Genomic DNA, 27,582 nt, shown 5'->3' with positions numbered 1-27,582 from the left:
CAGAGAATTCTCCTTTTCCTTCCAGTTACAAACCTGTTTCTTCTCTCAGGTGTTTCAACTCCAGTGGCTCCAGTCCAGTTAGCATCAGTTCATAAAGCTGTAAGGGACAATTGCATATGCTAACACATTGCTGGGCCTGATGCTTTTTGTACTCATGGCTCTTTACTCCCTTCTGGGAATGAAAAAGGACATTTATTTGGTGTTTCTTACAGAAACAATGCCCATAATTAGGTACCTCCAGTGCTGGCTGAGATACAAAGGAACATTTGTTAATTATTTCCGTGTGCTTGAGGAACACATTGCACCAAGGGCTGGCTTGCGTGGGGACCACAAGCAGGGAGGTACTAGACTGTCACTGCCATGCTCCTTTTTAACAAAACAGTATTTCCTTTAGAGTCAGGGCTTGGCTTGGACCCCTGGTTGCTCTATCTGAGTCCCCAAGGTATCCACAGCCCTGGCTGTCCCTGCCTGCTCACAGCCCAGAATCCCATACCATCAGCCTCTGCCCAGAGATGCTGCAGAAGGGCCAGGCTCCAGCTATCCTCAGCCCTGCCCATGTGCCTGAGGCTACCAAACATAGCCCACCATGCTGCATGAAGCTCTGCCAGCATCCCTGTTTCTTCACGCCCGTGCTGTTCCTGCACCAAGCACAGGAAGGACTGAGATTTGCATGCCTGGTCACGGTGCTGTTCCAGACTTGAGTCTCCCAGGCACAAACTTTTAGGATGGATATAAACAGTGTCACCAAGCTCAGCCTGGATCCTGCTTTTCCATCTGTTTTACTGCAGGGTAGCACAATTTCTTGGTGGTGTTGGAGATTGATGTGAGAGAGCAACATGGCACTGGCACTGCCTCTGCCTTTGAAACACCAGGCTGTGCAGAGTGCTGTAAAAATCACATCATGACAACACCAAGAGGGACTGGGTCTCTGCCTTTCAAAGGATGAATCTTTGCCAGGAATTTAGCAAGTCTGACCAGTCTTACCCACCCCTTCAAAAGCAAGCAGGCAAGCCTTTGTGAAGAGGAAAAGGAGACTGTTAGTACTTTTTGGGCTGGGCACAGGCCACAAATGCAGAACACAAAGAGCTCCAGCTGGGAGTCAGTACCGCCAGGACATTCCCCCCCTCTGTAATGCAGAGTTGAAGCACTGATGACTCAACTTAATTTTCCACTGAGAAGGCCCTCTTGGAAAGAAATTCAGCCTGTTGGGAAGAAGTGCAAGATTTGTCAGGCACAAAAGAACCACCTGAGAAGCAAGTGGTTCCCAAGTGCTGCAGAACCATCCTTGAACCCTCCTGTTTCTGCTCCACCTGCTAAGTCACCATGTCAGGGCACTGAAGCTGTGGATCACTCCACATGCCCTCAAATTTTAAAGATAACAGAAAAACCATTATGAGACTTCCTCTCCATTCCTCCTCTTGTCTCTGCCCACTCTTCACTTCTCCTTATTTCCTCATGAGATCTGGTGCTCTTTCCTCTCACTCCAACATCTGCACTTTCTTTCACGTTGTGATGGATCTCCCCTGGACTCACCCTCCCCTCCTTTTACACATACTTTCCACAGCTCCCCAGTTCTGTGAAGTCAATGAATACAACTATTTGTTGCCATTACTTTAAAACAGCAAAGTAGAAGAAACTATTTCTACAATACTTTCTCCTGGGCCTACCTTGCTTGCCAGTCTTTATAAACCAAAAGTTCTGCAGAAAGTTCTGTGATCCCTGGACACTGCTTTAATGGAGTTCACAATGCCATAATGCAGAAGTTGCTTAAATTGTTAGATGAGGATCATTCAGAAGAAACCCAGAAAAACAAAAATAGTCAGTTTTCCTGTTTGTTGCACTGAATGATGCAGAGAAAGAGGGGTCCACTCAGTCCAATGACAACTTCTAACTTCTGTACAGAATACGATGCAGTGGTATCGTGTCAACTTTTACCAGAACTCCAGCATGAGAGATGCTATTATTGTACGACAAGTAGAGATACCTTTGTACTACAGTGACTAAAACCATCATTTTAAATAATTTCTAGTTTTCTACTTCAATATTTCTACTTCTGAAGTAAGGCTACTTACTTCCTGCAAGAACTTACAACTGATTCACAAGACATTCTTAAACCGCACATAGTTACCTTTCCAAATTTGTGGTCACATCCCCATTTAACCATTGTGATCATGAGGACTACAATTTATATGGTATTCAAGTGAATAAGATTGCACTGTATACACGTTCTCCCCTCTTTTCACTTTTCCTGAACATTTAAGGTGCTATTTTTTGCAATCTAACATACTTCAGTTTTTTCTCCTACTACCCTTTTCTTCCTTACTCTCAATGCCATTTATTTTCTCTCCAGTCTTCCCTCTCTGCTTCTTCCTTGCTCATTTTACATTATTTCCCAGTTTAACCAGCTCAACTTCAATTAGCTGTGCTCTCCACCCTTCTTTCCCTGTGATATCTGTTTCTACCCACCAGTACCAAGTAAATTTCTTCACATCTGTCCTAGTTCTTTCCCCCCAGTTCTTGGGGTGGGAGCTTTAAAGGTAATGCTGCACATGCTGTTCTTTGTGTCTCTTCAGACTTTGCCAGGCCATTTACTCACTGGGCATAAAACTTTTACTGGACACTCATGCTCACACAAGCATCTCTTCTTCCAGGGATCCAAGGGGGCTGGAGGTGCAGATGTGCATCAGTCTGCTGTCTCCTCTTTCCATGGGAGGAGGAACTTTGCCAGTTTTAGAAGCCAGAGCAAGGTCCACATGGATGTGTGAGAAAGTGATTAGGGTGTGGGCAGACATAGCTCTAAGTAAGGTAGCACATGCCGTGGTACAGGTGCTGGAGGCAGCAAGGAGACATCAGTGCAGCCTAGCACTCAGAGTGAATATTAATCCTGGAGTCCCTGGGGGCAGCTGGTCCAGTTTTCAGCTGCAGTCTGACATAAATTGCTGTCAACACCACAGCAACTTAGGTAAAATCTAGTACCTGGGCCACAACTGAGCCTTCAGTCTCTTCTGTAAATGTACTTTGGAAGACTTTGGTGACAGAACAGTCTTTGTGCATTAAACCTGGAATGTGCCTGTGCATGCCAGGGGCAGACCTAGCAGGATTATGGTAGCTGGCTAACTGTGTCTGCAACTACTACTGCCAGACTTATAAACGGGACAGAAATGTAAAGAAGTTAAAGGGGGCTTTTTGGTGTTTTTTGTTGTTTTTTTTTTTCTTTTTACCTTCAGTCAGCTGGAACCTGAACTGGGATACACCCTGTCTGGTTTCACTTGCCTGTTTCTAGTGTTACTATTGACCAAAAATACAAGTATGAACCCTGCTAAAGTGTTCTCAGCTAAGTCTGCTGGGATGCTGCCCTTACAAAAGTGACACAGATTGTAGAGTCTTCTGCTCTGAATCACTCAGGAGTGCAGCCAGTGAGCAGGAAGGAGACCTACTGCTCTGAACAGAGGAAGAGCAGGAGGTGCCTGTCACCTGAGTGTAAAACCAAAGCAAAAGGTCATTAGTCAACTGATGTACTTGATTAATCAGGTAATTTATCAAAGGTGTGAACTAGCTTCCCCCCTTAGTGGAGTGTTTCAGCAAATAATAGTCAAGGAAAATGCCACATCTGAAAAATAGTTATTGTAGGATACTGGATAAACGGGGTAGGAAAATTCTGTTTGGAGAAAGTAACAAAAAAAAAGGCTCATAGCTGCACATGTAAGGCCCCAGGGATGGGGGGTCCTCTATCACAGCTTCAGGACTTACACTGTCAGCCCAACTCACCAGTTTTTTGAGCAGAACAAGAAAAAAGGCAAGCCAATGAATGGACTGTCAAGGAAAGCTAGAAATGACAAGCTTATCTGGCCACACAAAGGACAATTTTTAAGGCTGTGGCTCATGCACTGTTTTATGCAGCTCAGATCTAATAGGAGAGTGAATGATGTATGTAAATAAGTAAAGAAAGGAAACTTACCCCTAACTCCCTCTAATCTCAAATCCTAGGTTTTCAAATAAATGTTTGCGCCTTATTTCTGGTATACAGAATTCTGAAACCCTCAGAATTTGATATCTTTTATTTCTCCTGTGTGATTTTAAAACTGAGAGGGTGGTGCTCATTTGTGGTACCCCTCCTCTCTGAGACTGTACATCCATAAAGCAAGCACTTAGTGGGATGAGGTAATTTTGCACAAGCAGTAGCCGATGTTGCTAACTTGATAAAACTGCACCTGCTTGTCGAGAAAAGGCTTCAGAAACAGGAGGCAGAAATGGCACAACCGGGATGACATCCCGCAACTAAGTAACAGCGACATAATACAAATTCTCCGTGGCATCGCAGACTGCGAGGCTGCAAGAAGGGAATTTAAACCGAGAAACTGGGCAGCTGCATGCAAGAAAGTGTTCGCAATTTGAGAGTATGGTTCAATTTGAAGTGCAGTATGCTCCTAATCTCCGTTTGTTGGTTTGTTTTTTTTTTAATATACTATGGATTTTCAATGACATTGAAAAACTTTTGATCATGCAGTGTAATAGAAAAATTAACAGCACGACGGTCAGCTGCATACGCAGAGGCCCCATCATCCAAGCACGCAGGGAAGGAACTGATGCGAAATCCTTCATGGAATAACAGCAAATCACGGGCAGGCATCTTCTTCCTTGTACATACAGCGACCTGCTGCCTCGGAAAAAGCCGTGCTGGTCCACTGCCTCATCAGAAGAAGAAATACTCATTGTAAATGCCTTTTTCCAGAAGCCTTTGGCTCGTTTTATAACCAACTGTTTCCAGAGTGGGAGCGCTCGGTGCCTCCCTCCAGCGCGGCCCCCGCGGCCGTACCTCGGTGATTCCTCCGCGCCGCGGGGGGCGCTGTGCGCCCGGCCCCGCTCGCCTCACATAGCACCGCCGGCGCATCCCCCGGCCCGACACGCGGTCAGGAAGTCGAGCTGCCCCGCTCCTCCTCCTCTTCTTCCTCCTTCTTCTCTTCTTCCTCCTTCTCCTCCTCCTCCGCCTCCGGCCACGCCCCGCGCCGCCCGCTCTCAGCCAATCACCGCGCCCGCTTTGGGCCCCGGCACGCCTCCTGCCCCGCTAGGGCAGCGCCGCGACTCCTGATTGGCTGCCGGGCCGAGCCGCGCGGCGGGAGCGGTGCCGAGCGCGGGGCGCGCTCCCGGGCCGCTCGGCGGGAGCGCGCCTGCGGGGAGGCTGCACCTGCGGCCGCCGCGGGGCGGGGCGGGGCGGGAGCTCGGGCGGGCGGGAGCGCGGAAATGCCGCGGCGGCGGCGGCCGGGGCAGCGCAGGTAACGCCGAGTGCCGGCAGGCATCCTCCCCTCCGTGCCCGCCCCTAGCGCCAGGAGCCTCGCCCCGGCGGCCGCGCCTCCGCCCCGGGATAGCTCCGCACCTGGGACGTGCCCGCCGCCGGGAGGATGGCACAGCCCGCGGCGGAGGAGGCGTGTGGCTGCGCCGCCGCCGCACCGGGAGACGACGGCGAGGAGATGAACGGCAGGAAGGTGGCTCTGATCACCGGCATCACCGGGCAGGTAACGGCGGGGGCTCCCCTCGTTCACGTGCCCTCCCGGCGGCGGAGGAGAGGGGCAGGGGATGGGGAAGACCCGCCCCGAGGCTCCCGCAGGCAGCCGTGACTGCGGCCGGGCGTGGGAGAGCGGCGGCGGAGGGCTCGGCGTGAGTCTGCCCGGAGCCTTCGCTCCCGGGCCCCGGGACACATCCCCGCCCGTGCTTTCCCAGCCCGGTGCCCGCTTCCCTTCCCCGTTAGTGCCGCCAGTTCCGCGGCGGGCTGGAGCTCCGTGTGACAGCCGCCGGCTGGGTCAGAGGCGGACAGACCTCCTCGTGGGTAGGGCTTGTCTGCCCCGGGGTCTGGAGTGCTCGTCTGGTGTGAACAAGATGCGGTGCAGCGCTTTTATGTCTCGTGTCTGGACTGTCTTATAGTACCAGGAATTCCTGAGAAATCAGCTAAACCTGTACAGAGATGAGGTGTGAAGTGAGCATCGCTGGGAAAGGAGCCGCACGTAGGAAAGACAGTACAAGGAGCCAGTGTTGGGACCCTTCATCCTGACGGTCTGCAGTGGGGAAGGTACCGGTGCAGGTGTGAGGCAGCCAGCCTTGGTTGTGACCTGAGCAGGCTTGTCACTCGGAAGGGGTGTTTGTCACTTGTCACTGTGACACACTGGACAGCCATGCATTTACAGTCAGTACTGCTTTATGCTGAAACATGAATGGATGGCAAAAGCGTTTCCCCAGGCCACTTGGTTTGTATTCGTGTATGTTCATTGCAGTCTCCAATTTTTTTGGCTATATTACTCATAGGGATAATGATGCTCTCAGAGTCCTGGTGCTTTGAGCAGAAGGTGCAGGAGAAAGATGGCATGGAAAGAGAAAGAAATCACAGTTTCCCTTGGAGCAACTTCTGCATGATGAAAAAGATATGATGGTGGTGAGTTTTAACTTGGTGAGGTGTGCAGAAGGGTTGATACATGCAGTTTGTGGCTTGTGCTGCTACACTTCCAATAGGCAGCTGGGATAGTTGGTTGGACTGTTTGTGCACACAGAGATCTGCATTGCTCGGTCTTTGCTGGCAAGTGGGTGCTAAATGAAAAGTTGTCCTGGACGTGCTTACTCATATTTGAGGAACATCTTATTTGCCATGTAGATACCTCCCACTACCTGGAAAAATTTGCTCTCCTTGCACATTGCTTATCTCCAGGAACATATTGGTACTGAAAGAGTTTGCTTGGAGGGTGTATCTCCTATGATTGGTATAACTTGTTAAATAAGTAATATATAGTAGCCATTAAAGCTCAGTTTGGAATCCCAGTGGAACAGCATTTTTTCTTTATGGCTTGCATTTAGTCAGTGATGGCTTCATACATGGAAGAACTTCTTCCCCTTCAACTGTGACTTGTCCTGGTATGCTTACAGATCCACTGTGAGGTGCTGGTGTGGATTGTTGAGAAGTCCATGAGCACTGTGAAAAAGTACATGTGAATAAGTACATGTACATGAAAAAGCTCTGTGAACAAGAACATCAAAAACATGTTGCTCTTTTACTCTGCGACAGTCAATGCTGTCTCTCATTTTATAGTGGAAGAACCAGTGGGTTCTTTGTGAGGGAGTAAATCCAGAGACTAGCTTTTCATCTGCTGTCTGAGAGAACCTGCACTATGCTTTGAACATTCACCTGCTGCTTGTGTTTCATCTCATTATGCCTGGTCTTATGTGTTCTTGCCACACTTTTTGGTCCACGCTCTTCCCACGGGTTAGCAGCTGTCTCCCAATAGCAGGCTGGGGAGAACCCTTCCAATGGCTGCCTGACAAGGAGATGTAAGAGGAAAAACTAATGATCTCTGTGTACTAACACTTTTGCTTGATGTTTATTTCTAGCAAGAGCACAGTCAGAGCTTTCCCAAGGACTCCTTTGGTGCTGTGTGAAAAGTCTTCCAGGTTGTTGGCAGAAGTACGTTTCTCTTTATCAAAGATAGTAAGTTAGAGGCCTGTAGCTACAACACCATGATTCTTTCAGTACTGTTTTCTATATTACCTTGTCTGTTTTCAAAGCAGCTCTTCCTTCTTAGCTTGACTTTTGACAGGAATTCCAGTTTATCATTGGAACATGTGGAGAGCCAGAGCTAGGAAAGGCCTTTGTTTGGGTCCTGTAGTTCTCCATAATTTTGAGATCTGCTGCCAGGATTCCTGGTCCATCTATTTTTAGATGAATTTTAAAGGAAGCCACCATACTACCTGTTCTTTGCCCCTCTTTGAAGAGACCTCACCAAGAAATGGGTGACTTGGATTTTGTTTCCTGTGTGAGAAAGGCAGATCTGCATCTCCCTGTCCCTGAAGAAACAGTGCAATATGTTTTTAAACTTAGTTACCATGAGTAAAATGTACAAATCTGCTGAAGTGGAAGCTAGAGCTCAGGTTTTGTCTTTCCCAGGCAAGTATTTTAACTACTGTGCTTAAGAGTGTTGGTCTGTTTCATTTAACTGATGCTCTTTCAAGGTGGAAGCTAAAGGCTTGGATCTCTTCAGAGTGAAGGTGGTGTAGAACAGAACTCCCCTTATTTGAGCTGTGCCCTTTCTGCTATAGCAAAAAGCGAGCTGGCACAGTTGTATTGTAGAAGGAACCTGCTTTTGTTTGTGTGTGGCCACTGTACTCTGAGAGTGTTTGCTGAAGTAATGCCCTGCAGGGCCTGGCACATAAGGATAGGTGAAAGATAAGTAATGAGCTGGATATGGACCATGACAATTTTGGGCAGTTGTGGAGCAGGGCTTTATTGTTAGAGTACTCTTGGGCCAAGTGAACAGTGCTTGAACTGTAGCAGCTCTTACTGAGCTGAGATGATGCCACAGCAAGCATGCTTAATCATTGTGCTGAAATTCGACAACTCACTATTTTTCAGCACTTTTGTGTAACCATGAACATGTGGACTGTTCATCTTTTCCACTGACAAAAGCTGAGGTTTTCTTTCTAGGATGGAGAAGGAGTTGAGCTCAGATAGAGTTATACTTGATAATGGTGCAATCGACTGATGATGCAGCTTTTAACTGAAACATAACATAGAGATAAGGCACAACTGAAACTTCTCATTAAGGGACTTTTAATGGGATTCATGAGACTTTACAGCATGCCAGAGAAAGATGGGCTGTCTGCCCAAGTTCTGTGTAGTGAGAAACTGGAGGCACATGCCATTTGCCAGCTTAACTGCACCAGTTAATGAAGGCAATTCTGGTGACTTGCTTCTCTTCTAGATAGAAGATATTTAGAGGACAGGTCTGCAAGGGTGAATATGTTACTGATAGGAAGGTGAGTTTGACCTTTGGCCAAATAACAGGAGTAGTTTGCTGTAGGCACAGTGAAGCCACAAAGGAAAGCAAATTTCATAACTGTATGATTAGGACTTAAATGGCATTCTGGATCCACGGGATGAACCTTAGTTTCTATTAAATCAAAGCATATCAACCTCTATAAATTCTGCATTTGCCCTTAGAGTGACTGTGAAATCAGTATCATTCTACCACTTGCATTGCTGATAAGAGACTCCAAGCATGTAGACAGTGGTGTTAAATATTCCTTTTGCAGTATTGAGATTTCTCTTATCTTACTCACACCACAGCAGTGGGATGAACCACATTTCACTGTTTTGCCAAAATGACTTATAGAGTGAGGCAGTTACTGTGGTTAGATGGGTGAAACATTTCTGGAGTGTCACATAGGTATTGGTCTGCTAAGAGACTGCTTGTGAGAAATGCATAGCACTTTTTTCTTCATTTAAAGATAAATATTTTAAATTAAACAGGCCTGGTGCATGTGTTTAAATAAAAATACTTTTTTTAGAAAAACCAAACAACTTGAATGTGACTCTTACTGTAAGAGTGCTTTCACAATGCAAAATAAATGTGCTGGACTTTTCAAGCCTTGGTGAGTTTAAAAATTATTCTGTAAAAATGGGAATTTTGAATCAAATGCTAGTATTACTAACAATGTAATTCTAGATATGCAAACATGGCTTGTCACTTAATCTTGGAAGCTACTAAACCAGCACATTTTTAAAGCATTGTTTTCTCGACCCTGTGACTAAATATCTGTTAAAATTGCATTTAAATATCTATTCAGAATGCCTGATTGCACTGCAATCAGTCTGATTGTCTTTCTTATACTGATACTTGTAGAAATAGACATTTAGACATTTAGCTTCTTGGAGAAGTACCAAGAAATAATCTGTCTGAGCCTAACTATGAGGTTATATGTTGATGTTTCTACTTTTCCCACTTGGCCCCTGGATTATGAGCAGTAAATAATACCCATCTGCATGTGTGCTTTTCTAGGAGAGACAGCAAGGTAGACCAAGATGGTTCAGCAGGCCTTTCAAAGCTCAGTTTTGTATGAAGCAATGCATCAGAGCTCAAGTGTCAGCACATGCCCTGAGGCTATTGCAAGCTATAGATGAAGGGAGCTGTTGTGTCTCTGCCTTGTGAGAGCTCTTACAGCAGCAATATTGCACCAGCCTCTGCTCCTTTGCGTGTAGTTCTGTCAAATACAGCTTCCATTTGGCAAAACTTAAGGCAGCAACCTCAGAACTTTCAACCAAGCCTGGAGAGAGCATAAAGCTTGGGGTCTGCCTCTGTCTTTTGTATCAGACGTTCAGTTGCTGACAGCCTTTGCTATTCCTCTAACACACCAAACACCTATACATGTGTACTGTAAGTTTCATGGCAGTTACAGCTCATAGTTTGAGAAAAGTTAGCTGTATCAAGCGGGGGGGAGATACTGAGAAAGCAAGGTTTGCTGTTGTAAATTGAGGTCAAGTTGTTTGGTTTTTAAAAAATTTGGCTGTTGAGATGAAACTGAGCAAGACAGACTCAGTGGGGCAAAGTACAGTAATAACAGAACATGAGTCATTGCTTAGTATTAAAAAAAAAAACCTCCTGAAATGAATAGCTAGTACAGAGTAATATAGTATACAATTCTTTGATACTCTGTGGCTAAAATAAAATAAATGTTACTTGGAGGAGAGTTGTAGAGGAACGAGTGAAACAATGTTTTTCAAAGCTTCTTTCAGTATTGTGATCAAATGATGAGGTGGGAATCTGTGTCACTGGAGAACATGTGTATACCTGAAAAACAGATCTAGAGAAACATTATAGCCTGTTGTACCAGAGACAGGATGTTGGTTTGCAAGAAGGATAAAATCAAAGGGATTGGTTTTTCACATTGAAATAGGAGGATAATCTTTGCTGAAATTGACTAAAGGTAAATATTAGCTTTACTGCCTTCTCATTAAAACAAATAGTCTTGGTTTCTGAGTAAAGCTAAATATTAGTATTGCTGCCTGTTCATTTAAACAAATATTGTCTTGGTTGAAGCCAAGTACTCTATTTCAGTTTCTGTCTCTACGTAGCTAAGAGTTGTCTTGAGTGAGGATTCCACATCCGTGGAACATCCTTGTGTGAGGATGCAGAGATGTAGGAACACTGAATTTGGCCACAAACTTTAATGTGAGAAACTTCTTTTAAACTTTGGAGGGTATTTATGTTGTTTTGGGGTGTTTTTTATTGGATTATTTTGTTTTAAATAATGAGGGTGTCAAGCACTGGAAGAAACTGCCTGTAGAAGTTGAGTGTCTGTCCCTAGAGGTACCCAAACCAAACTGGACATGGCTCTAAGCAACCTGGACTAGTCCACCCTGTCTTCAGCAGAGATCTGGAACAGCACAGAAGTACCTTTCAATGTAAGGTTATATGATATTTTGACCACTCCACAGGATTGGAAGTGGAACACCTGCAGTTTGTGACAAGATGGCATAAGGGGCTTGTTGAAAATAATTTGCAGCAAACGAATAGTGGCTCTGGAATGAAACTTAAGCTTTCCTAAAATATAATCCAGGTATTTTCCCTTTACAGGCTATAAATGAGAAGTGCTGCTATTGATTGTCATCCAAAACTCTTGAGAAAAAGGTATTTTACTCAGTATAAAGTAATATAACAAATTCTGAAATGGGAGACCAGAACATTTTCTGAAAACAGAGTTCCTATTTATACAGAGCTGCCTGATTTTTGATTGCCTTGATTCCCTTCTGGAAAGAGGAGGGCTACTAGATAGACTAATTCAACTTCTGCATTAATAGCTATCTACAAATACATGGTTCAATGCTTTACTCTTTCATATGGTTTTATACTCTACACCAGTATGTGCAGATTTACAGGGCTTTTGTCTTTTTTGTCCCGATAGTCCAGGACTTTGGTTGTTCTCTGTGCCTGCCTGGGGGAGCCCATCTGCATTCCATTGCCTTTCAGAATAATGCAGCTAGTGATGGCATTTGAACATAAGTTATCTAGAAGACATTCACGATAAAAAATATTGCTGATACAGGATTAGTTCACGAGTGCCTTGGTGTATTAACTTCCTTTTTTTTCTTTCCACCTTTGCGCAGCTTTGCTCAGTGTTTGTGACTGCCAGTGAAGTCTGTTCTTTAGTTGTGTACTGGAGAGGGAAGTTCTGGTAGCCTGGCTCAGCTAGCAGGCTTTCAATTCGAGGACCAGTGCAGGCAGTCTGATTCCTTGTGTTTGAACATGATCTATGCAGGATGTGGATCGAAAAACATTGAGAACAACAAGTGAATCGTAAGGTACTGTATCCTGTGATGTGTACCTGCTGTGAACATAGATAAAATACTGAAAGTATTCCAGGAAAAGGAAAATGCTGAAGTTTCATGTTAATGGTACTGAGATATGAAACAGTTCTGTACATAATAACCAAACAGGGTTTGGGAAGATGACTTCCTCCAGGCAACATTTCTCATGACATTTTCTGATCCTGTGGTTAGGGGACTATTTGCCACTACTGCCTGGACTGACAGTCCAGGAGAACAGAATATCCCATTACTAGCAGCACGCAGATTGTTTAATCTTTTAATTGTTTTGGGCTTTCTAAATTAAGACTGGTGACTGCTGGTACAGGCAGAAACTGTATTTCTTTATTTCTTAACGTTTTAAAGAACTCAAGCCTCCTCTTTAAGTACCTACAGCTAATCCAGTCTGAATTGAGAACTCTTATAAAAATCTTTTCCCTGTGACTTCATCTTCTACCACTAAATTTTGGTCTTTTTTTTTTCCCTCTGATTATCTCTTTCAGATCCTTTTGTCTGTTGAGCTTTCTGCACAAGGGAGTCGGTTTCTTAGAAAATAGATAGCTATGCAGAAGGGCAATGAAAAATGGAGTACTTGAACCTGCTGATGGCCTATGTGAGAAACACATCAAAAGTTCCACTGTGATCCCTATGAATAAAAGGTTGAAAAAAGGTTTTTCAGTGCAGTTGTGATACTGGTGTTTATCCTAGTGGTGCTTCCTGTTGCTCACACCTTGTCTTTGAGGAGTACCAAGGCTGGGTTTCTTTGCACCTACCTGTGCTTTCATTCAGTCTGGGAGGCAGGAAGTACTTTTTCTCTTGGCAATTCCTAGCAACCTTATCCCAACTTCTCCAGACTTCTGGGTCTGCAGGAGAGTCCTGATTAAGTGACTGTTCTTACAAGCTTGTCAACTCAGTTTCTCCTACACTGTCACTGCACAGTCAGGCTTATTTTGGAGAGCATGGCTTCCTTGGAGTACTGGATGGATGATGGCACAAGAGCAAGATGGCAGTGTGGTCCATGTCCAGCTTCCTCTTTCACAGGTGTATGCTCTCTTGCTCTAAATCTCTTCTTGCTACTGCTCTGGTTGCATTTTAGCCAAGTGAGGAAAATAAAAAAGATTTTCTTTCTCTTTTAATGTTTTTGTCACCTCCTGCCTCTTTCGTATGAGTCCACTGATTGTTTTTTCAGAACCTCAGCTAAGGAATTCCTTTGGGTCATATGCACGTGATGCAGTTAAGTCCAAATCTTTCAGTTAAGCAAAACTATAGAAAGTGAGGTGAAAGAGTAGAATTCTCTCCAGTTTCCTGTTCCTATTACTGGAAAGTCCTTATGGCTTGTTCCTTTTGAGGGTGTTCACAAGCTTTACAACCTAAATCCACAATGAAGCTTTTGTAAAGCCTGCCAAACAAATTGATCTGAACTGGCTTATCTTATGTCACCTGTGCTTTTCACTTGTGTTAAGAAACTGAACTTCCTCATATGTAACTTGAATGTTGTAACAATTTTAATTTAGGCAGTTGTCCTTCTTCAGGAGTATTTGTTGTTCAAGTCTCATGTTTTTTCTATGGGAAACGTGAATTTTTTGTTGTAACTCAGTGTCATTTGACAGTAAGCAAATTCAGTGTAAAAACACATCCATTGACTGATATGGTTGCAGTTAGTTCAGTGATAAGTGCCATTCAAGGGCATTAGATACTGTGTATCCTGAGACAACTCCATTTTGATGAATAATGATACATTTGCATTGTGCATTCAAAGTTGTTTGTGATATTGTCAGCTACTTCATTAAAAGGCTCAGCTAAGCACACGGGTGCAACAGGTAAGTCAGCTGCAAAGATATGCTTGCCTTGGATGTGGAATGCCATAGATCTTGGCCCTTTGCAAGGATTACTCAAGTAGATAAACCAGCTTGTGCTGCATTTGCCAGGTCTGAACACCTTTGAAATAACAGGAAAAAATATGCTTGTTCTAGAAAAATCTGGCTAACCACCAAATGTAGCAAGACATAGTCAAATTTTAGGAAATGTTTCTGCAGAGCTTTGCTTCAGCTGTCGTTTGACCAATTTACTGCTGCTTGGAAATTCTTTTCAAAGGATAATTCCTACAGCCTGTGTGGTGAATTCTAATGCAGAAGGAAAAAACTATACCATGTTGAGTGTCTAGTTGAGTACTTTTGCTGTAATGAGAAGATGCCTTGTTTCTGCTGCATATCTGACACCTGCACAGCTATTAAAGAGGTGCCTCTTGGCTCTTGATTATGCCTCAGGTAAATGGTGACTGTGCCTGTGTATTCAGAGACAGTCTGAGGTAGCATGTCACTATACTGCAAAGGAAGCCTTGAACCACCCAACTCCCAATTTAAAAAACAGTAGATAATTATTTTATTTGTATCCTAGGATATGTGAACCTGTGCCAGAATTACCTTGAAGACATTTACCACTTTATAAGTTGAAATAAGCGTTTCCCAAGGCATATAAATTGGTATATATGTCTTGCAGAAAATAAAACCCAAAGTCAAGAAGGAAATACTTCTGACTCCTCCTATACATACATTTTTCCCCTCCTTTTTTTCCTGAACTTTGTTTCTAGTTTGATATGCTGCAGTCCCTTCTGACTGTTACTCTCAGTCTTACTGTAAACTTCTGCTGGTGCTATTCTTGAACTGGGTAGCAATATCTGGCTGTTTAGGTTACTATCTGTCAAATTAGAGGCATGCTGTCAGGAGTGTGGTTATTTTATTTTTTTCCCCTAACATTTGCTTGGTCCATGAAGAATCTCTTTAGATGCATTAGCAGTGGGTGGCTTCATCAGTGATACTGGTGATGACCCATAGCTTCCTCTTAATTGAGATTTCTCTGTTGAAAGGATAAGAAACAGATACTATATCTTTGGCTACTGGTTGTTGTCCTTTCGTTTTTTTAGCACTGATATCCTCTCTAAGGGCATAAACATTACTGTGGAGCAGGTTTGGTTTTGAAAGCTGAAATTTCTGGCTATACTGCCTGGATTTCATACAACTAAATAATTGTGGTTTTGATGTCAGTGTAATTCTTTCCATGATTACACAGTATAGTCTGTCAATGTATTCCTGCCAAAATTTGGCATGCCATTTGCCTCTGAAGTTAAATACTATTAAAATACACAAGATAAACAGCAAAAAAGGGATACAGAACTCTTCAAGCCTGCATGCAAAATACTGTACTCTTCTATCTTTTAGGTGTCTCTTTGAGGTCTCTCTGCTCCATGAGGATGCTTAAAATGGTACAGCTAAGAAGCTTTGTGGTGCTGATTTGACTGTTGCTGGTCAAGCATTATTGTGCTGAAGCCCAAGCCTGGTCTGTGTGAGCAGACCTTTAAACCCTGTTTGCTAAAAATTGGTTTTGTTCCCCTCAGTGTTTGCAATGATACTGGAAGCTGTTCCAGAATCTCACTGGTCTTTGAAATGCAGTGGGGATTCTGAGGTTGTAGATCTGCAGGCTCAGTAAAATATGTAATTTTGTTTTTGAAGAAAATCAAGTTGGAGAATTCTTCTGATATGTGAAGGCAGGGAAGTTACAAAGACTAAGACTTAAACTTTGCTTTATCCCCTTGCTAGTTCATTTTAAGAAAACAGTCATACTTGTAGCTGATCAGAGACTGAAAAGTTCTAACTGTGTGATTTTGCTTCGTGTGTTTAATTTCTTGTGGTTACCTGATATACATTTAATGTTTCTATGTTCCTATTGCAGCACTTTATAGTTGAATATATAGTGTAACTGTTTAAGTCCTTTTTTTGCATTTTAAAGGGAGAAGATTTTTTACTCATTTGAGAGATTTTCATTATTCAAGAATAAGAATATTAAGACTGACTGTGTCTCCAAAATTACACTTGCTGTGTTTTCATTGGTATTATCCTTGTGTTTTCACACTCTACTAGGTGTGCTGGATCACTGTTTAGTCATGTTATAAAAGCCATCTTAGTAGAAATGCATTATTATGCTGCAATTTTTGATTTGTGAAGTCTTGCTAGAATTTCAAATAATTTCATTGCCTGTAGCTTTACTTGTTTAAACATTAGGAGAGATCAGATATTTCTAGATATTGGAGAGTAACTCATGGGAAATACTGGCTGCTAATTCCTTTTAGAGTGCAATTCAGCTTTGTCACACACAAACCCTTAGTTTTCATCATATTCAAGGATCTCACATCTGCTGTTGTCTTGATCAGTTAAGGACAAGTACAACACAGACTTGGCAAATTGAAAGCAAATTCAAGACTACAGAAATTCTCCAATGATGCCATGGTTTTTATTTTGATAAATTGAGAGAACTGTAAAATGATGGTTTAAGTTATTTTTAGAAGATATGAAGGTATGTAAAGCAGGAAATAAGAGTGTGTACATGCATTTGAAATGCATTAACTGATGGGGAAGCTGTGTAAGAAGCACTTGCAGTGGTGGACATACAGCTTACTCTTGACACTGGTTATGTAGGCTGAGTTTCTCAGAATTACTTGGTGTGATTTCAAAATGTGACAGTGAACTTCCACTAATTAGTCGAATCCAATTCATTTCCTATATACAAGCAGGTGTTGCTGGTGATGGATTCTGTCCTCTCAGCTGGGAACCTTCTTGCTTAACTGTTTCAACACCTGAGCAGTTGTCTAGGCAGCTGTTTCAGTGAGTGAGAGCCCAGGCTTGTTTTAGCAAATGCAGGTGTCTACTTAGGCTTATAGCCAATACAATTCACAGCACCTGGCTTCCCTATCTGCTCTGAGTGTGAAAGGTGTTTAGGGTGGCTACCTGATGGGACTTCGACTTTTATTGTCCTGAGTAGCACCTCATCTTGCAATGAGGAAACTTTTATTTTATCCAAAGAACTTTACAGGATAAACAAAGGTGATAGAATTTGGTTACGGAATCGTTTCTTCTAGTAAAAAAAGCATATAGTACAGTAAATGTGTTTATATGAAATTAAAGATATGGCATCTGAGTACTTTTACATTACTGTAAGGTTGCTGCTTTGGAGTTGATCAGAAGAGAAACAATGCTCCCAAATCCTTGCTTTCCTCTTGAGCATCATCTGCACAGCTTCTCTGTTTCTGATCCTCTTTCTGTTTTGAGGGACTGACTAGTGTGTTTCATTTTTCAACTTGCCTCAGTAATGTCTTATGTTGGTTTCACATTTGTAGTATGGCTTTGATGTTAAACCAGGTTTCCAGGCAGAAATGGAGTGGTTTTGCTTCCAAAAGTTTTGGAGAGTTGGTTATTGGTTCATGGAGACTGTGGCACTGTGGTGTATAAGTGACTGTCCATCTTCCCCTTGTAAAACCTCCCTGTGCTTACTTACAGATGTTGGCAGCTGCTGTATTGTCTCTGTGTGTTGAAGGGCAGGATAGGGCCAGTTCATAGCCCTCGATGGTAAGGAAATTGAAAGAGTGGTCAAAAACCAATTAAGGGCAATTCTTTTGGGGAAAGTAAAAGCCCACATTCCTAGTGAGGATTTGTGATCCATTCAATAAATTGTGTGACATGTCCACAGTTTCATCCAGATCAGTTCTTGATGTTTCAGTGCTAGTGGGTTTGAAGATTTTTTTTTTTTTTTTAATTACTTTCACTAAGAAAATTTTGAACTTATGAGAGTGGCATTTGCCAGTTATTTAACTTTGTGTGTGTTCAGCTTTCCCTCTTACATGTTTGGGACTGAGGGAAGGACGAAGAAGGGGTGAGTTTATAAATCTACAGAATTTGTTAGATGTATTGCCTTTAAGTGTTTCTAGTTCTACGTGTTCTTCTGATTGTCTCAATAAAGAGCATTTGTTTGAAAAACTACTTTGTGTCTATGTTTACAGCTGGACGATATTACCTTTGTCATTATGCTTGTGGAGGAAACATAGCTCATAGTTTGTATGAGAGTGCATGGTGGGAATCAGACTGTTAGAATTAATTAGTTTTTTTTTTAATTACATTATTATTGCAACTAAGAGACATTACTGTTGTTGCATACTGAGGCAGTCAAGGGTGTTAGCCTTCTAAGTGAATCTGTAATGTTTTTAGTAGTTTACACTTAATAGCAAAACAGAATGAAATTCAGAGGGCTGGCTGTGCCTGAAGCATCAAAACACGCTGTGAAGAAGTTCTTTTGGGTTGTGGTCGCATTCTGCTTTTTGTTTAAAAGAAGATGCTATTTTATTGCAGGACCTTGAGTAGTACATCCCCAGTGTGTTTGAAATACTGCATTTTTCCTGCTTGTTTGGGTCAGATGTGGGTCTTTTGTCAGTTTAAGGGGGTGCTTTTAATTTTGTGCATGCACAGGGCTAATCATTGCTTATTTGGTTATGAATTTCTCTCTTGAAGAATCTCAAATGGTGCCTTTTGAAACATAAATCTGTTAATGCCATTTTGTGTTTAAGCAAAAGGTGGCCAAGTTATAAAGATCTATAGCTATGAAATGTGCATTAGCAGGCAGTTTCTTTGGAATACCTTTAATTCTTGAAGAATGTATGCCAAAACAGAACATCACACATTCTTATTTCTCTGTTTCTTGTGCTCTACCGAGTTTCTGTCTTGCAGTATTTATCAAACTGTCTTTCAAGGTGTAGTCCTGTTTGGCAATGATTATTTCCCAGAACAATTTGCAGACTGTGGATTTTACTATTTGGAGATCATGTATTAAAACACAGTTGACTCTTGTGTTTCACCCAGTGAAAGCAGAAACCTTGCTCCTGTGGATAGTGGTGCAATAAGCCTGCCTCTACTGAAGGCCGTTTTTACAGCTGGGTGTTAAAGTCATGAAAACCAGACTGCTGACACAGCCTTAATCACAGGGCCACAAGTAGCACTTCTTTGTTTTTGTGTGACAGTTTCATTGGTACTGTTAATAGCTGGTTCCTTACAGGTGTTCGTGTATAATAATTCTTATAAGACAACGCTTGGTAAGTTTTCAAATGAACCACGTTAATTCCAGGATTAATTTTTGAAGAGAGACCTTTTGACTCTTTTTCCTTTTGAGGTTTTTGGTCATAAAAATCCATATGTTGAAAATGTTCATTACGTTTAATTTTTCAAGTGCACCCCTGTGTTGGAGGGAAAAGCAGGAAGAAACTGGCTTGTCTGTCACAGTGGGCAGCCCCACTTCAGCTGGTGTTGTCAGTCTTGGAAAAAACATGGATGTCTGTTTTACTGCCCTGCCCTTACTGCTGGGCAACGTAGGAGGTGTAGCTACAGCATTGCTCTCTTTGAGGAAATACCAGGTGTAGCAAAACTGTGAAGAAAAGCTGGTATGCTTCTGTTTAAGACCCCAGCAAGGGAAACTGTGTATAGTAGTGAAGTATTTCCCCTGTTCTTGCTGGGTGTACAAAGGGATGCCCCGTGCTTTTAGCACGGCAGATGATGGAAGACAGAGTTCCCCTTGCAGGGCTTTCTGTTGCTCCCCTTTGGGTCTGGTGTGCGTGGTGGGGATGGGAGGACAAAGGAGTGACTGTACAGAACACGGCTCTGGAACAGCTTAGGTGGCAATAGTCACTCTTCAGACAGCTTGGAGAAACGCCCTCCACGGCGCGGGCTGTAAAAGCTGTTGTTCCCTCGTACGGCTATCACTGAGTCTCATTTCAGAGCAGCCGAGGACTGTCACGCTGCCTCTACCAGGTAGTGCTTGTGAGTGCAATAATACACCAGGACATAATTATCTTGACCTCTGGAGAAGCTGAACTGAGAGTAATTTGTTTCAGAAGTGAGCAATTTTCTGTGTGTGGCTCCTGGCATCTATAAAGCAAACAAGTCAGTGTTCAAATCCAGTTATAACCTCTTTGGGACTGCTGTTGAAACATGGCTAGCAGACGTGGTGTGGTACTGATACACTTTTTTTTCTTCCTGGCCTCTATCTGAGCTTGTTGACATTTGGAAAATGCATCTGAAGTTTATGTGCAATTGGTAATGCTTTGATTTGGATTTCAAAATTATATCAGATACTGTAATATGCTTGTGTCTATAGCTGCACCTTTAAACAGTTTAGGTAGTGAAGAACTTGATCTGGATTGAGGTGGAAGTTCTTACTTGGTTTTTAAGAGATTTTGGAGGAGGAATGGCTTAATTAGCAGGGAGACCAGCCTTGCAGAGCTAACACTCCTAACATTGCTATCTTGTTAATACATTTAGTCACGCTTAGTTTGTTATGTGTGAGATAAAAGGCTGACTAATCTAGTGGAAATATTGGCGAGGTGGGGGGGATGGCACTAGAGATGGCTTCTCTTTCTCCTACCTCTAGTTTTGGTTGTTTCAATGGCCTGTCAGCATTGCTGCTGTCAGGCCCAACCAAATGAAATCCTCAACTCACAAGAGGTGGTTTTGCATCATCTATGTCTAGGGCAGGAAATGCAAGGTTATAGGTGTTCAACGTTGAAGGTTGCTAGTAAAATAAGAGCTAGGAAAAGATTAGGACTCCTAAAATTGGCTCCAGCTGAAAACCTTTCAGGGTTTTTTGTTTGGTCTTCAGCTGTAGGTGACCTTGGTTGGCCACACAGGTGTACTGAGTGCTGGCAAAATGGCAGGAATATACAGCTGGCAGTGGGAATGGAGGATAAAGGTAGGATGGTCCCTTTAAGTGGAAGCATGTAAGAGTGAAACTGTGTGTGTTCGTGAACAAAAAAGTATTTTTCAAGAAAGCTTGTTTGCAGGTTTAAATAAGTGAATTGCCTTCTCTAGGTGTTTGCAGTATGCTGTGGATAAACTTGATACTCCTTAAGTAATGGTTAAAGGTGAAACATGACAAGCTACCTTAAGGTAAATATTGCTGCTCTGCATCAGCAGTTCTGGATTGGTGTCATTCAATTCTGACATGATTCTCAGTACCTCAGCTGTACTTGGCTGTTTTTAGGATTCCACTTTTAAGCTGTTTCCTGTGAATTCCTCATGACCAAGTATGATCACTGATGGCTGAGCTTTGTAGTGAGTATTTTAGGAAGTAATGAGGCTTTATATAGGCAGAAGCTGCTTTGTGTCACTTCCTTGACCACTTTCAAGAAGAGCAGCTGTTTTGGACAGCTGTGATAGGATCTTGTTGGGTGTCCAGACCTCCTGAGCGTGGAGTTTCAAGTGGAGTTAAGTCAGGTCCATGCCCTTTCAGCCTTTGCTGGAAACTCTTAAATACAGTGAAGCTTGAAATGGGCGTGGAAACTTTTGTCAGTTTTCTTTCTAATGGGAAAGTAAACTTTATGTGTGTGAAGAATCAAAGTGAGAAGTTGGTGTCATCAATGGGGAGAGCCTAGTGGCATAGGGAAAATGAGAAAATCCCCAATCTCCATGCAGAGCACTGTTTGGAACAGGACTAGGGCACTGTTTCCCATCTTTTCCTGCCAGAGACAGGAGGCTTGTGACCCAGAATCCCATAATGGCTATTCTCCATTTGTTGAACTTTATTTCATGTTGGTATGAAAATTAGCAGAGAGTACTGTCCATTTTTCTATCCTGATTTTTTTTTTTTCCCCTGCAGCACAGATACTCAGTGGGGATTATGCTCCCGTTCCCTGTAAGACTGATGATGCAGTAGCACTGTACTGCTCTCCCCCTTCCCCACCTGCATGCAGGGCTGTGCTGCACTGGCACAGCAAAGTTTTCTGTCTGGAGGATGGAGACAGTGGGTCTGGCTGGGCTGCCTTGAAAAGGAAGATGAGCCCTTTGCATGAAGGAGGTATTGAGGAGGTATTTTTTTAATAAGGGGAGAAAATCAAGTAATAATAACTTTCTTGGTACTTTGTATACAATAAAGCCCCTAACCTTTCCTACTCCTTAAGAGAGGACGCAATATACACAAACTTGGTCATAACAGTCCTTATGTTTTTCAGGCTGCCTTATGTTTTTTGTGACTTGAAAGAAATCATTTGCCTAGAGTCAGTATCTTTGCTTTGCTTAGTCCTTGGTTTGAAAGCAGGCTTTTAAAGAGTGGCTGCACACCTTAGTCTGGCTGAAGACAATACCTGGATAAATGCCCTTCCCAACGTGCTGCAAATGCCTGGCTGTGCTTGCAGGAAAGATCTGGTCATGCCTAAACCTGAACTTTTTATCACAAGTGAAATGTATTTTTAAGCAGCAAGAAATGTTGTTCCTCCAGTATATAAGCTTTCTTCCCCTTTTTCCTCAGATATTTTCTCCCACTGTGCCTTTTCTGATTTGGACCTTATCTGTTTTGTATGAAAATTAGCTGCCCACCTCCTGTGCTGTTAGGTTTTGGTTGTTAGAGAACCTGTTGCCAGAAGCACTGTCATCAAACAGCTGTAGCTGCCACCATTTCCCCCCCCTCCCTTTCCAAGCTGTCAGAGAAACTGATGGTTAACTTTACAGCTGATGTCAGCCCTTCAGCTTTCCAAGTTGAGTGGGAAGGGAGGAAAACTCCTCAATGGGCAGTCTTCTCTCCAGATATGAAGTTGTGAAGTACATGTCTTTCTAGACAGAATTCTACTGTGTCACAGCTGGAGTGCTATGCAGTGATGTAGCGCTGGGCAGTGAGCAAAGCAATTAATGATATTTCTACCTCTCCTACTCTGAGACTTGTGAAGTTGCCAGTTTATTCCCAGACTTGACTTTTTTGCATGCTTAAAAAAGACACAGTTAGCCAACAACAATTTGATTCTTTTCTTTTAATGATTTAGCATGTCCAGATGTGCAGAGATTTACATGCTTCTTCCACCCATGAGGAGCTGTGGGACTATTGCATCTGAGTGTAGTTTCAGGAAGTGATAAGGTTTCTGTTCCAGCAGAAAATTGTACTTGTCTTCTGGAAAGAACGTTTCAAGTAATTTGCTGAATGTTACCTATTTAAAATTTTATATGTATCTTGTTCATCTGGGTAAAAAAATAGGTGGTTGCAGAAGGCATGTATTACTTTGGCATAGTGGCAGCTTTTTAAAAAAAGTCTTGACTCTGATGAAGAATAGGAATGTTTCTGTTTTTTTGGCAAAAAGTATATTCTATAAAGATTCGAGCTATGTTGTCTTGACAAAGAGCGAAAACTCAATTTAATTTGTTTTTAAAGAAGGAAATTAGTGTGAGTAGGATGAGATCCTTGTGTTCTTACATATGCTTGGATGATTTTCAGTTTTCTTATGTTTTCAATTGCTTCATGTTTTACAGCACTGGCATTTGGATTTTCAGATTTCTCATGTGAACTAAGCTACTTTTCTGTTCGTCCTCAGATTCTCAGTAAGGAGGGTTTGCTTATGGATAACGCATGGAAACTGAGAGTGGAGAAAATAAAATAAAGTAGTATTTTATAATTTGGATGGTCTAAAAGCAACTGCTGGAACGTGTGTGTTGTTTGTTGACAGGAGTTAATGCTTAGTTATTGCTTTTTGGCATTCTCTTTGTTAAATACAGTTTGGCACTAAATCAGCTTGAATTGCTGATATCTGAATTAATGCTTAAGGGAAGAAAGAAATGGTTAACGCAGATTATATTTGGCAACACAGTGTGGTATTGATGCAGAGCATTGGGGATCTTCTTCAGGGTTCTGCTACCACAGAACCAGAGTTCTGTGATTGGTGAGTTTGGCAGCACTGTTTCCTAGAAACTTCCTGTTATATGACTGTCCCATTTTGCCTTCTGTTTCTTGCCGGGCTGGATCCTAAAACTTCCTACACTGATTGTCTGTTTCATAACATGTCAATCCAAATGAACCAACTATGAGAGAAAACAGTATGAGATAGACTGAGCATGTTTGACAGTGGTGCACGATCTTCATACCACTTTAGGGTGAAGTGAGTGATTTGGAGTGTAGTCTCAAGGTCTTTCTTGGGACTTTGTCTCTGATTTGTCTGTATTCATAAACTCTTACAAAAGTCGGTTCATGCAGATAAATATGGACTTTATGGTCTTGTTTGTCAGACCCCTGAAAAGGCTTTCTCTCCATATTGACTGTGTTCCTGTCCTTACAACATTTTTCTTCTGAGAGACTCAACATCCTTGTGGGTCTGTGAAGTATTTTCTGGACTATCAGACGTAAGGCTTGACAGAATTTCTCTTCTTCACTAAGCTGTGATGAGACTGGGAAACAGAAGTGAAATCTCAGAGCGTCTCTTCTGATTTTTTAGTCTTCTTGGGAGTTTCAGAACTGTGCTGTAATCTAAATGAGGGCTATTAGAAGTAGATCAGCATTATGTAGAAGAGAAATGGGGAGTGGCAGTTTTGAAATAAAACTGAGGCAGAAGTCATCTGCTGAAGTAGATGGTTAAAACCCCACCAAGGATCTAGTTAAACAGGAGGCTGGATAAAGAGGTTGGCTCTGGATGTTGGCTAAGTTGAGGAGGCAGTCAGGCAGAGAGGGCAGAGGACAGCTGTTGTGAGGACCACTGCAGCTGAGTTGGCAGAGCAGTGAAACTAGGAAGAGTTCAGGACCCCTTTTGTGGTGCTAGTGAAATCAGTAAACTATGTGGAGAAGCAAAAGGCAATTTTTGGTCTTTTAGAGGAAATTAACTGCAGGATGCCAATTCTGGTATCAAAAATGTGGAGTTTTATGTTTAAAGGATTTTGCTGCAATCTGTATTCGACAGTATAAGGACACCTTGTTAGCTACTAGTTTGAAAACAAACCCCTGAAGTTCTATGTGGCTTGTCACTGTGGAAACAGATATGCATGTCTCTATTAAATGAATACCCTCTGTGTTTAAATTTATCCTTTAAAAATCTTTGATATGCTGTGACTGGCTGATGATCTGTTTTGATTGAAATTTGAAATGGAGCAGCATTTTTTTCATCAAAAAATTGCCTGGTGTAGGCTGTTTACATGACTTTTTGGTTTCGCAATAACAGCTTTGTGACAAATTTTTTTTATTGTTAAAAAACAATTACTTATTGCTATTTCTGAACTATTTAAAAAATGAAACAGATGATGTTTATCACAGTTCAAGTATAAAGGCTCCACAAGTACCACATGTGCTGCAGTGATAACCTTCCTTTTGTTCTGTATAGGACTATTATACCAAATGCAGTCTTTGTGCTGTAGTACAGTGACTGACATCTTGTGTGTTGGGGTTCTTAGTGCTAACCTTTTCAGTTTTGAAAATAAATAGGTTGGAAATATTTTATTTCTTTCAATTGTAATAAATGGGTATTCTTTCTGAGTATCTTCTCTTGATACCTTTGAATTCTGAGAATGCAAAACCATTGCTTCTTACGTGTTGTAAAAATGGAGAATAGCAAAAGTATCCAGTACTGATGTAATTAAATCTGGAAGTGACTCTTAAAATTCTAGATAAATAAAAACAGTGAGTGCCCATTTACTAACTATTTAAAACAATTTGTACATAATTATCAAAAGACAAAAAAATATTCTGTGCAAAATAAGATATCTACAAAGTACCTTATGCTTTGTAGGCTGCTGCTCATGTGGTGTGTTAGCCAGATTCAGTCCTCTAATCACTGTCTACCCTTTTCATTGGTGAGAGAGGAAAAGGTGTGGAAGAACCACATGAGAAGCAGAGCCTGAGGCAGCCAGGAGTGCTTCGATTATAGAGGGTGCTGGGGCCACTGTACTTGGTGCTAGTGTTGGATGAGGAGCTGAGAAGAGGCCCCTTGGAAGCAAAAGTGAGAAGAGTAAAAGGACAGGGCAATTCCTTTTCTCTGTCTCCAAAATCTGAGGACCCTCTTTTTCAACAGAAAAGCTTGCCTGTCTTCATTCTCATTCTCTCAGCAATGAGGGAGGTATTAAATGCATCTTGATCCATACACTTTATTCTTTCCTTCATCTTTTGAGATGGTCTTTGTCCAGCTTCTTTGGAGAGCCTTGGTGAGTGAGACAGTCCCTGTTGGGGCAGTGATCTACAGGGTCTTTCTCCCTTGCATGCCATCTGCTGGTATCTGTTTCCCATGAGGGTGTATGGTGTTATTTGCCTTGCAAGTACAGTGTTTTGCTCCAGGCAAATGCCCCTGTCTGGAAACCTACCCTGCCAGGAGTGGATGGAGCTGTGTTGCTCTGAGTACTGGGCCAGTGTCCAGTGGGAGAATGGACAGAGCCTGCAGGGATCAACCTCAATGGCATGTGAGATATAGATTTGTCTTCACCCACAAATATGCTCAACTTTCAGTTGAAGCTTGGAGCTGGCATCTTAGTAACAAAAGAAGAACTTACTTTTTTTAGGTTAAAATTGACATTTAGGGTAGCCATCACTTATTTCACTCTAGCTGTGTGCAGATGGAAATGGGGATTTGAACCCCTCTTGACAATCACTGCAAGCTGACAAATGTGAAATAGAGAACTCAAGCTAATCAAAAAGGTGTCAGTCAAAAATGATCTTGTTTTAAATGAACACAGATTTTAGCCACATAAATATTTGAGGGTTCTGGGCTGCTACAGGCATTTCTAATCTAAATGAAATGAGGTGTGTGTACAGGTGTCTAATCAGTTTTGATACTGTTCAGAAACCTCTTGTAGATTTATTATGTTGAACCAAGTGACTGCAATATGTTGAGTGTGAGTTAGACTTTGTGTAACCACAGAAAATGCCTTTGCTCTAAATCTTGATTCTCAGGTTAAGATTGAGATTGAAAACTCTCCACTGAACTAATAAACCTGAACAGCTTTTTCATAGGAAATGATCTCAGTGCTTTAATTGTAATTAAGATGACATCTTTAATACCAAAACTTATGCACATGGTAAAGTTACTGATTATTTTTCACTTTTAGTAGGAGTCAGAATTCTAGCTATTTAGATTTATAGCGAGTCTTTTTTTTTTTTTTTCCTTTTGTGGGGAGGGAGCTTCACATAAAGGCATTCTTCATTCAGATCTTAAGTGATTCTTACACATATGGTATACACAGAGTGAGCTATGTATTGCTGCTCCTTCAACAATACTCCATTTTCCCCATGGATGTTACAGGATTCCTGTCAAAAGCCAATAAATGGATGAATCTGCTTGATGAACTATGTAAAAACTCAGTTGAGTTAAAAACGAATAAGAAAATTAAAGAGAAAATATTTCAAAGTGCTTACTTTTTTTTTTATAGTAGCAATATCTTTAGGCTAATGGAAAACTAGCTGTTTCTTTCCAGTTTCTTTCCAGTTTGAAAAGCTAGTAGTTTGCAAAATCAGTTAAGTAGGTTCCTGCTAGGATGGTAACTTGCACTAGATATGCATGTGGTGCTCTAAGTACAAGAGCTCTTAGCAGAAGAACTGCATCTGCAGTAAGGATAATTCCTGGTCTTCCTTGAATTTCTTCAAAGTTCTTTGAACTTCTGTCTTTGTTTTTTCTTTGATCTTCTTTTACATCAGGTCATCTCCACTCTTCTCTGCCTTTCTTTTCTTCCATTCTACTCTTTGTTTCTCACCCTTCTTTACCCGTTTTTGCCCTTCTTTGTTCTTCTCTGCTCTTTTCTGCCTTTTTTTTGGAATGTTGGGAGAATTTGGAGTGTGGATTGTTCGTGGTTTTGTGGCCTTATTTTTTTTTTTTTTTTTTTTTTAACAAAGACAGAATTCTGGCTTTATTAAAAACAAACAAA

General features: G+C 42.0%; 1 protein-coding gene and 1 long non-coding RNA gene across 2 annotated transcripts in view; both read left to right on the top strand.

The window, feature by feature from the left end:
- Nucleotides 1-5,164: 5,164 nt before the first annotated feature.
- GMDS (GDP-mannose 4,6-dehydratase) overlaps nt 5,165-27,582 on the top strand; it is a 404,327-nt gene continuing 381,909 nt past the window's right edge. Inside the window, exon 1 of the mRNA XM_014872447.2 lies at nt 5,165-5,513. Coding sequence (XP_014727933.1) covers nt 5,400-5,513 — 114 coding nt within the window. The 5' untranslated portion in view covers nt 5,165-5,399. The remainder of the gene's footprint in view (nt 5,514-27,582) is intronic.
- Nucleotides 5,714-19,574, top strand: LOC106850836 (uncharacterized). Its single transcript, XR_015805544.1, has 5 exons — nt 5,714-6,424; nt 7,372-7,468; nt 11,391-11,444; nt 11,921-12,115; nt 12,622-19,574. It is a non-coding gene; the product is annotated as an uncharacterized LOC106850836 (long non-coding RNA).

Source organism: Sturnus vulgaris, chromosome 1, assembly GCF_052056855.1.
Source record: "Sturnus vulgaris isolate bStuVul1 chromosome 1, bStuVul1.hap1, whole genome shotgun sequence".
Taxonomy (NCBI): Eukaryota; Metazoa; Chordata; class Aves; order Passeriformes; family Sturnidae; genus Sturnus; species Sturnus vulgaris.
Note: the sequence above shows the minus strand (reverse complement) of the source record. Positions and strands in the feature narration are given on the sequence as shown.